Here is a 10,602-nt window from a genome sequence, read left to right as displayed (position 1 = left end):
TGCCAAGATGGATGGACACACAGCTGTGGCCGCACTCACGTGTCCCAGCACCAAGGCCGAATGACCACTTAGGTCAGGAGATTTTCCCCCCGAGGCTGCTGTTCCCGGGAGGTGTCCCAACGTCTCTAGTCCAGCCCCTAGCTCAGCACTCTACACATCCGACGCTTAACGAAAGATATTCCAACTTTTTACCAGTGGTCTGCAGTTATTTTCACCAGCTGAGCCCGGATGAAAGAGGAGCGACAACTAGCCCCGGCAACCGAAAACCCAGGCGGAAAGGGTGGGGCCCTGGGCGGAAGAGGCGGGGCCCTCGGGCCTTTTCCCGGCGTCCATTTAGTGGCGGGAAAAGCGACGTCTTCTGAACGGCCTTTTCCTGCTGAGTGGTAGCCTTTCCCCTCAGCCAGCAATGGAGGAACAGCCCCAGATGCAAGCCGCCGACGAGCCCGCGGACTCCGGAGAGGAAGGCGGGGCAGGCGGGCCGCCGCAGGTCGCCGGCGCCCAGGCGGCGCGTAGCGAGGACCGCATAAGCCTGCTCCTCAGGTTGTTCCCTTTGGCCACCTCAGCCGGGACCAAGTGGGCGTTGTGGCCCGGAACTCCGCCCTTTGCTCAGAAGGGCTAGGGTTCGAATTCACGCTCTGTCACGTCATGTCTCCGTGACAACCTCATTCACTTAAACTCTTGAAGTTCTTTCTTCATCAGCGAAAAGGAGAGAAAAATTACCCCCTGGTAGAGAGGTTATAAGGGTTAAATGAGACAGTCTAGGAAAGTGTTGAGCACAGTGCCCCGGGCCCTTGGAAAGTCCTTAGAAGCTGTAATTTCTCTTCCTGTTTCCCCGCCCCCCCCCTGGTTTACAGGCAAGTTGAATGCCAGAGCTAAATTGGAAGGAAGGTGTCCCTACCTTTTCTTTTAGAACCACGACCCCTTCGTAACCCAGAAGCTTTATATGTTATATATTCTACTAAGCGGATGATGTTTATACTTTTCCACTAAGCGGTTGCTGGGGAAGATTCGATGAGAAGGGACATCCCTCTTCCAAACCAGTGAGCAAGAGAAGGTCCTGGGCCAAATCTGCCTAACTGCCTATTTTTGTGTGACCACTCAAGCTAAGAATAGTTTTTATGTTTAAGTGGTTGCAGGGAAAAGATCATAAAAATATTTCATAATACATGAACTCTATCAGAAAATTTCAGTTTCCATAAATAGTTTTATTGGAATACAACTTTCCTGCACAAGGGTGGAATTGAGTAGCTGAAACAGAGACCATGTGACTCAAACCCTAAAAAATTTGCCATCAGGTCCTTTACAGAAAAAAATGTGCGTTCCTCTGTTCTGTATCGTAAAAAAAGGTAGTTTTAAAAAAGTCATTATGGGTCGGGCGCGGTGGCTCACGCCTGTAATCTCAACACTTTGGGAGGCCCAGGCGGATGGATCACGTGAAGTCAGGAGTTCAAACCAGCCTGGCCAACCATGGCCAACATGGTGAAACCCCGTCTCTACTAAAAATACAAAAATTAGCTGGGCGTGGTGGCGCGCACCTGTAATCCTAACTACTTGGGAGGCTGAGGCAGGAGAATCACTTGAACCCAGGAGGCAGAGGTTGCATTGAGCCGAGATCGTGCCACTGCACTCCAGCCTGAGTGACAGAGCAAGACTCTGTCTCAGGAAATATAAATAAATAAGAAAATAAAGTCAAAAGTTTCGGAATTATGAAACTGTCATGCAAGTGTGAACTATTTTGTAAATATAATTTATTTGGGAGGCTGAGGTGGGCAAATCACGAGGTAAGGAGTTCGAGACCAGCCTGGCCAATATGGTGAAACCCCGTCTCTACTAAAAATACAAAAATTAGCTGGGCGGTGGTGGCAGGCTCCTGTAATCCTAGCTACTCAGGAGGCTGAGGCAAGAGAATTGGTTGAACCCGGGAGGCAGAGGTTGCAGTGAGCCAAAGATTGTGCCATTGCACTCCAGCCTGGGCAACAGAGCGAGACTCTTGACTCAAAAAAAAAAATTTTTTTTAATTACCTTTTTTTCTTTTTTAAATGTTTTGAATAATGAAAACATACCTATTTCTTTTTTATTGCTTTTTCCTCCTTACCCTTGCTGTCATCTTAAATTGCCATTTACTCATTGTTTTTCTACTTATGTATGATTTTTGGATTTATAGAACAACTGAAAAACTATGTGAATCCAAGGATTAGTATCTTTGTTATTTTTCTGTATCTCCTGATAACATCTGTATTTGTAAATAATTACAGTGGTTTGGGGTTTAATCATTTTGGTCTGTTCTTTGTATTGCATCCTTAGTTCAGTCTGGCCTATTAAAAATAATCTTAAATGCCAATTTTTTAACTTTTTCTCACAGATGCTGTTTTCCCAGTGTATTCCATTTTGTGTCTTCCTCTGAGGCCTTGAAGTTCTTTATACCCATTTTAAATAAAATGGGGCCAAATTAGAAGTTTGTAATTATGAGTTTAATTATTTGTATTTATTTTGTGATATCAGCTTCCGAAAAAGAATGAGTTGATTTGTCATACGGTAATGAGTAAAACCTTAATAAATATGTGACTTTATGTTCTCTTTATCTGTTTTCAGGCTGAGAGCGCAGACAAAACAACAGCTCTTAGAATATAAATCAATGATTGATGCAAGTAAGTATTTTCATTTTCAAATTAGGGTTTTGTTGTTTGTTTGGTTTTTTGAGACAGGATCTTGCTGTCACCCAGGCTGGAATGCAGTGGCGCAATCTCCGGTTTACTGCAGCCTCAGCCTCCTGGGCTCCAGCAGTCCTCCCACCTCAGCCTCCCAAGTAACTGGGACCACAGGCACATGCTACCGTGCCTGACTAATTTTCTGTATTTTTTTGTAGAAACAGGGTTTTGCCACCACACCTGGCCTCAAATAAGATTTTGTGAATTTGATGATTAACAGTTCTCAAGGAAAAATAAAATTAACTTTACCAAAAATTGTTTATATATGTTCTAGTGTAGCAAAACTGGTAAACATGCAAGATATTTATGAAGTATGGTAAGTATGGTGAAAGAAACAAAGGCATGGTAAGAGGGAGGGGCTTCTTTTCATAGGGATGACTTCTCTAAGAAGATGATTTCAGAGCTCAGATCCAAATGAGAAGAGTTTACATTCCAATAGTCTTTTTGTTCTCCGTATAGCTAGTACCATTTTTTTTTTTTTTTTTTTTTTTGAGACGGAGTCTTGCTCTGTCGCCCGGACTGGAGTGCAGTGGCCGGATCTCAGCTCACTGCAAGCTCCGCCTCCCAGCTTTACGCCATTCTCCTGCCTCAGCCTCCCGAGTAGCTGGGACTACAGGCGCCCGCCACCTCGCCCGGCTAGTTTTTGTATTTTTAGTAGAGACGGGGTTTCACTGTGTTAGCCAGGATGGTCTCGATCTCCTGACCTCGTGATCCGCCCGTCTCGGCCTCCCAAAGTGCTAGGATTACAGGCTTGAGCCACCGCGCCCGGCCGCTAGTACCATTTTTAAGGGATTATGACATCCAAAACCTAGATTTAGTTAACATTGTAGAATTTCTGTACCTAGGAGAAGACAGATGTAAGGCAGGTCACAGGACGTTTAGTTGTAGCCTTTGAAAGAAGATGTTTATCTAAAATTGACTATCTGCTCTTTTAGAGGTCAATACAGGAAGATCACTTGAAGCTAAGAGTTTGAGATTGGCCTGGGCAACAAAGTGAGACTTCGTCCCTACAAAAATGAAAAAACTTAACTGGATATGGTGATACATACCTGTAGTCCCAGCTGGGACTCACTGCAGCATCCAACTCCTGGGCTCAAGTGATTGAGTCACTGTACTGTACTCCACTCCACTGGGCAATAGAGTGAGACTGTCAAGCAATCAATAGAGAAATAAGTATTGATTCTTTTACTGTTTAAAAAATATATATATATATGTATATATGACTGAGACTTTATTGGTTAAAGGATTGTTTTTTACAATAAAGGGATCTATTTTAAAGGGTACAATTTGATGAGTTTTGACAAATTTCTAAATCTGTATAATCACTACCACAATCAAGATATAGAACATTTTCAGCTGAGCGTGGTGGGTCATTATCTGTAATCCCAGCACTTTGAGGGGCCAAGACGAGATGATTGCTTGAGCCCAGGACAACCAGCCTGGGAAACATAGTGAGACCCCATCTCTAAAAAATTGAATTGGCCAGATGTGGTACCATGTGCCTGTAGTCCCACCCAGCTGGGGTAGGAGGATTGGTTGAACCTGGAATATCAAGGCTGCAGTAAGCCAAGATCACACCACTGCACTCCAGCCTGGATAACAGGAGACCCTGTCTCCCCAAAATGAAAAAAGATACAGAACATTTTCTTTTTTTCTTTTTTCTTTTTTTTGGATGGAGTCTTGGAGTGCAGTGGCGAGATCTCGGCTCACTGCAACCTCTGCCTCCCGGGTTCACCGCTTCAGCCTCTCAAGTAGCTGGGATTACAGGCGCCTGCCACCATGGCCAGCTAATTTTTGTATTTTTAGTAGAGACGGGGTTTCACCACCTTGGCCAGGTGGATCTTGAACTGACCTCGTGATTTACCCACCTCGGCCTCCCAAAGTGTTGGGATTACAGGTGTGAGCCACTGTGCCCGGCCAGAACATTTTCATACCAAAATAATCCCATGTGCCGCTTCACAGTCAGTCCCCACCCTTTCCTCCAGCAATCACCAATTTGATTTTTGTTACTGTGGAATTGTCTTCTAGAGTTGTGTTGTCCAATGGGGTAACCACTAGCCACAAGTGGCTTTTTTTTTTTTTGAGATGGAGTCTTGCTCTTGTCCCTCATGCTGGAGTGCAATGACTCGATCTCGGCTCAGTGCAACCTCCGCCTCCTGGGTTCAAGGGATTCTCTTGCCTCAGCCTCCCGGGTAGCTGGGAAAACAGGCACCTGCCACCACACCTGGCTAATTTTTTGTATTTTTAGTAGAGACGGGGTTTCACCATGTTGGCCAGGCTGGTCTCTTAACTCCTGACCTCAGGTGATCCACCTGCCTCGGCCTCCCAAAGTACTGGGATTACAGGTGTGAGCCACCACTGCTGGCTACACATGTGGCTTTTTAAAGCTAATTAAAATGAAATAAAATTTAAAATTAAGTGTATATCAAATGCTCAGTTGCCACATGTGACCAGTGGCTACCCTATGGGGTAGCATAGATATGAAACATTTCCATCATCATAGTGAGATGATCTCGCTCAGCGACCCAGGCTGGAGTGTAGCTAGTAAGATTTTGGCTCACTGCAACCCCCACCTCGTGGGCTCAATCGATCCTCCCACCTCAGCCTCCCGAGTAGCTGGGACTACAGGCATGCACTATCGTGCCTGGCTAATTTTCTGTAGAGACAGAGTTTCGCTGTGTCTCCCAGGCTGGTCTCAAACTCCTGGACTCAAGCAATGTGGTTAGTCATCATTGAGATGGGCCGTAAATGAAAAATACAGACAGAATAATGTGAAATATATCATTAGTAATGTTAAACTGACTGCACATTGAAATAATATTTTTGATCTATTGGGTTAAATAAGCATATTAAAATTAAATTTCACTGTTTCTTTTCTGTAATGTGGAAATGACATTTTAAATGATGTAAATGTGGCTTATATTATATTCCTTTTGGACAGCACCTTTCTAAAATGTTAGTAACTTCAAAAAATTGTTTATTTGCAGATGAAGAAAAAGCTCCAGAACAAATTATGCAAGAAAAGCAAATCGAAGCGTATGTTATATTTAAAAATTTTGTTTTTGTTCTTTACTAAGATTTAATCATATTTTCTATTATTTCGTTGTTAGAGATGGAGTCTCACTATCACGCAGGCTGGAGTACAGTGATGTGATCATAGTTCATTGAAGCCACGACCTCCTGGGTTCAAGGGATCCACTGGCCTCAGCCTCCTGAGTAGCTGGAACTACAGGCTCATTGTACCAAACCTGACTTTTTTTTAAAAAATATTTTGGGGCCGGGCACGGTAACTCATGCTTGTAATCCCAGCACTTTGGGAGGCCTAGGTGGGTGGATCACCTGAGGTCGGGAGTTCAAGACCAGCCTGACCAACATGGAGAAACCCCGTCTCTACTAGAAATACAAAATTAACTGGGTGTGGTGGCGCATGCCTGTAATCCCAGCTACTTGGGAAGCTAAGGCAGGAGAATTGCTTGAACCCAGGAGGCAGAGTTTGCGGTGAGCTGAGATCACACCATTGCACTCCAGCCTGGGCAACAAGAGCGAAACTCCACCTAAAAAAAAAAAAATTTTGTAGAGATGGGGCCTCACTTTGTTGCCCAGGCTGTTCTCAAATTCCTGGCCTCAAGTAATCCTCCACCTTGGCCTCCCAGAGTTCTGGGATTGTAGGCGAGAGCCACTGAGCCTGGTCATAATCTCATTTTTTATGCTATAATATTGTTTTTCTTTTTCCTTTCCTTTATTTTTCCAGATAACTTGTGATGCATATATTGGGAAGTTGTTAATTTGGGATGGAGATTTATATGTACACAAGTGATCACGTTAGAACTTTCTGGCCTCCCTTTTTATAAGATACTGAGTGAAGTAGCTCAGGGGCATTAGCTTGCTAAATGTGTAAATACACATTGGTATATTGAGCCTGTAGAACACTTCTATTTAGATAGAGGTGTTTTACTTTTTTAAGGGCTTACTTCATACATTTATTTCAATAATGTCTTTTTCTGATATTGCTGATATTCTTTTGCTCATGTTTCTTTGATAGTAAAATTGAAGACCTGGAAAATGAAATTGAAGAGGTGAAAATTTCTTTTGAGATAAAAAAGCTTGCATTAGACAGGTAATTATTACATTTTAAATATAAGCATTGTGAACTGAATGCAAAATGAGTATGAGGGCAAAGTGGAGGGAATCTTTTAACTGGGCTGAATGAATTAGTCAAGCACAGTGATGATTAGATAATGGTCACACAAAAATTTTATTATTATTACTGTTTTTTAATTTGACAAGGTCTCACTCTTGCCCACGCTGGAGTACAGCAACATGATCACTGCTCACTGTAGCCTCAAATTCCCAGGCTCAAGTAGTCCTCCTGCCTCAGCCTCTGGAGCAGCTGGGACTACAGGCATGCACAACCACGCTTGGCTAATTTTTAAAATTTTTTATAGAGAGGGGGTTTCACTGTGCCCAGGCTGGTCTTGAACTCCTAGGCTCAAGCAATCTTCTTGCCTCAGCCTTCCCCAAATGCTGGGATTGCACAAACCCAGCCTGGTCACACAAATTTTGGGCCCTGGGAGAAAATTTGCATTACAGATGCTTCTCAATTTGCAATGGGATTAAGTCCTGATAAACCCATTGTAAATTGAAAATATGGTAAGTGAAAAATGCATTTAATACACCTAACATGGCTGGGTGCAGTGGCACGCGCCTGTAATCCCAGCACTTCGGGAGGCCAAGGCATGTGGATCATCTGAGGTCAGGAGTTCAAGACCAGCCTGGCCAACATGGCAAAACCCTGTCTCTACTAAAAATACAAAAATTAGCCGGGTGTGGTGGCATATGCCTATAATCCCAGCTGCTAGGGAGGCTGAGGCAGGAGAATCACTTAAACCTGGGAGGCAGAGGTTGCAGTGAGCCGAGATCACGCCACTATATACTCCATCCTGGGCGACAGAGCAAGACTCCCTGTCAAAAAAAAAAAATGTTTTAAAGTTTATAGTCATATATGGTTTTGTATTCCCTAAGTTCTTCCTTTCAGGCCCACCCTGATCTTTTTAGTGGCTTAATCCTTCCACTGAAAGTAGATGGTTCAGAGAACTCATTCAGCTCAGGCCAGGTTTCAGATTTACCTGGCCCCTCATTCTGGCAGTGTATACCCACATGCAACAGCCCTATACATCTTGGTGTTATTTCATATTTCTATGTTTTATTTCTCAAAGTATTTCTCATGTAATAATATTTTGAAACCTACTTCTGTTTTATGTATATTTGAAGGGAAATCAATCTTTGTCATGTTTGGAATTTTTTTAATGTACCACAAATGTTATCCATGTTTTATAATGCAAGCTTTTTCCCTCTCATAGGATGAGACTTTCAGCTGCACTTAAAAAAAACCTGGAGAAAATTAGCCCCCAGTCTAGGTATGATTTTCTTTTTCTCTGGATTCAGTAAGGATGGAATCTGCATAGTGACTTTAGTTTTGTGAATTTTAAAAAATTATTACTGCCAACTACCTTTATCTGGGGAATAAGGAAAGTGATGAAATTTTTGTAGGCCCTCCCCAGAATTACAGCAACTTCTATAGTTCTAATGATATTTTGTTCTATATGGATTGTAACTGTAAGAAGCAGAAGAGTTTATCCAGAAGATTGGAAAAATTTAAGGGAAAGCTTTAAAAGTTCATTTTTTTTCAGTATTTACTATAAATTAGGAACAGGGCTATCTCATTTAATCCATCCAAAACCCAATGAGATAGGAAATATACTCCTCATTTTTTATTGGTAGAGATGAGCTTGTTCGGATCAAACAATTTCCCAAAGGATGTAATGTAAAGACTAGCAGGTCAGGTCTTCTGTATCCTGATATCTGGCCTCAGAGGTCTTATCTCTCAAAGCTCTTGTGATAAAATAGCCCCTTCTTCCCTTGAGCACCAGAAAAATTCCAAGATGGGTTTAAGCACTTTTTTTTTTTTTTTTTGGAGACAGAGTCTTGCTCTGTCACTCAGGCTGGAGTGTAGTTCACTCCAACCTCCACCTCTCGGGTTCAAGCGATTCTCATGCCTCAGCCTCCTGAATAGCTGGGATTACAGGTACCTGCCACAACACCCGGGTAATTTTTGTTTTTTTCGTAGAGACGGGGTTTTACTATGTTGACCAGGCTGGTCTGGATCTAGGCACTTTTAACTTGAGTATCTTAGCCCACACTGATACACGTTTTCCCCATATTCCAGCTAAATCCAGGATTACATAAATCAAAAAATCTGAATTTGAACACTCATAACTTTTTCTCTCCCATAAAAGGAGAGTTTAGCCTGGGTACAGAGGCTCATGCCTATAATCCCAACACTTTGGGAGCCTGAGGCAGGAGTATGGATTGAGCCCAGGCATTTGAGATCAGCCTGGGCAACATAGGGAGGCCTCAGCTCAACAAAAACATTTTAAAAATTAAGCCAGGCATGGTGGAGCCACCAGTAGTCCTAGCTACTCTAGAGGCTGAGGGGAGAGGATCAGCCTCCTGTCTTGATTCTAGGAGGTCATCGGGCTGCAGTAAGCTGTGATCTTGCCACAGCACCTTAGCCTGGGCAATAGTGAGACCCCATCTCAGGAAAAAAAAAGAAGAACATTATTGAGTTTAAGGTGTGGGGTGCAGAACATCAGGACAGATTCATCATATTGTTACTGAAGTGTCAGGGATTCAGTCTAGGTTCTGTTTCTTGCTGCACAGAAATGTAATCACTGACATGAGTATTGTCAAGAAGAAGGCTTTGAGTACTATAGCCAAGGAAAGGGGAGATCAGTCTCATCTCCTAGATGGACTAAAATTAAGTCCATCTAGGGTGTTTTGTTTTGTCTTGTTTTGTTGAGATAGGGCCTCACTCTGTTGCTCAGGCTGGAGTGCAGTGGCGTGATCCTGGCTCACTGCAGCCTCAACCTCCCAGGTTCAAGCAATCCACTTCAGCCTCCCAAGTAGCTGGGACTACAGGCGCACGCCACTGCACCTGGCTAATTTTTGTATTTTTTGTAGAGATGGAGTTTTGCCTTGTTGCCCAGGCTGGTCGCGAACTCCTGAGCTCAAAGTGATCCACCTGCGTTGGCCTTCCAAAGTGCTGAGATTACAGGCATGAACCACCACACTCTGCCAAATTAAGGGTTTTTATAGCAGGGAAGATATGTAACCATGTATGGGAAAACAGGAATTAGGGAGGGCTAAGGAAGAGGAGTTAGTCAATAGGAAGCAGGTAGTTAGTTAGGCAGTCTTGATGGGTGAGGGGTCGATTCTTATTGTCCAGAGGGTGTGATCTTGTAAGTTTCAGTTCCTTGATACTATCTGGGAGACCTGATGGTTGGTTTCCTGAGAAAGGAACTCAGATAAGACAAGTGTAACTTTCTCAAGTTTTAATACTGGGAGGGTCAGTTTCTGTTTATTCAAAAGAAATCATAAACACCAGTTCTGTGGGACAATTGGGCCAGTTTCACTCTTGACACCAAAAAACAACAGAAGGGTCAGACCTGGCACAGTGGTTCACGCCTATAATCCCAGCACTTTGGGAGGCTGAGGCAGGCAGATCTTCTGAGGTCAGAAGTTTGAGACCAGCCTGGCCAACGTGGTAAAACCCCATCTCTACTAAAAATGCAAAAATTAGCCGGGCGTGGTGGCAGGCACCTGTAATCCCAGCTACCCGGGAGGCTAAGGCAGGAAAATTGCTTGAACCCAGGAGGCAGAGGTTGCAGTGAGCTGAGATTGCACCACTGCACTCCTGCCTGGGCAACAGAGTGAGACTCTGTCTCAAAAAAAAAAAAAAAAAAAGGCCGGGCGCGGTGGCTCAAGCCTGTAATCCCAGCACTTTGGGAGGCCGAGGCAGGCGGATCACCTGAGGTCAGGAGTTCGAGACCAGCCT

At 43.7% G+C, this 10,602-nt stretch overlaps 1 protein-coding gene across 1 annotated transcript in view; it reads left to right on the top strand.

The window, feature by feature from the left end:
• Nucleotides 1-313: 313 nt before the first annotated feature.
• The window catches only part of CENPH (centromere protein H), a 22,792-nt gene continuing 12,503 nt past the window's right edge, over nt 314-10,602 (top strand). The window contains exons 1-5 of the mRNA XM_011959367.1: nt 314-540; nt 2,593-2,648; nt 5,696-5,744; nt 6,751-6,825; nt 8,069-8,125. Of these exons, the coding sequence (XP_011814757.1) occupies nt 407-540; nt 2,593-2,648; nt 5,696-5,744; nt 6,751-6,825; nt 8,069-8,125 (371 nt within the window). The 5' untranslated portion in view covers nt 314-406. The remainder of the gene's footprint in view (nt 541-2,592; nt 2,649-5,695; nt 5,745-6,750; nt 6,826-8,068; nt 8,126-10,602) is intronic.

The sequence above is a fragment of the Colobus angolensis genome, unplaced genomic scaffold, assembly GCF_000951035.1.
Source record: "Colobus angolensis palliatus isolate OR3802 unplaced genomic scaffold, Cang.pa_1.0 Scaffold49, whole genome shotgun sequence".
In the NCBI taxonomy this organism is placed as follows: Eukaryota; Metazoa; Chordata; class Mammalia; order Primates; family Cercopithecidae; genus Colobus; species Colobus angolensis.
Note: the sequence above shows the minus strand (reverse complement) of the source record. Positions and strands in the feature narration are given on the sequence as shown.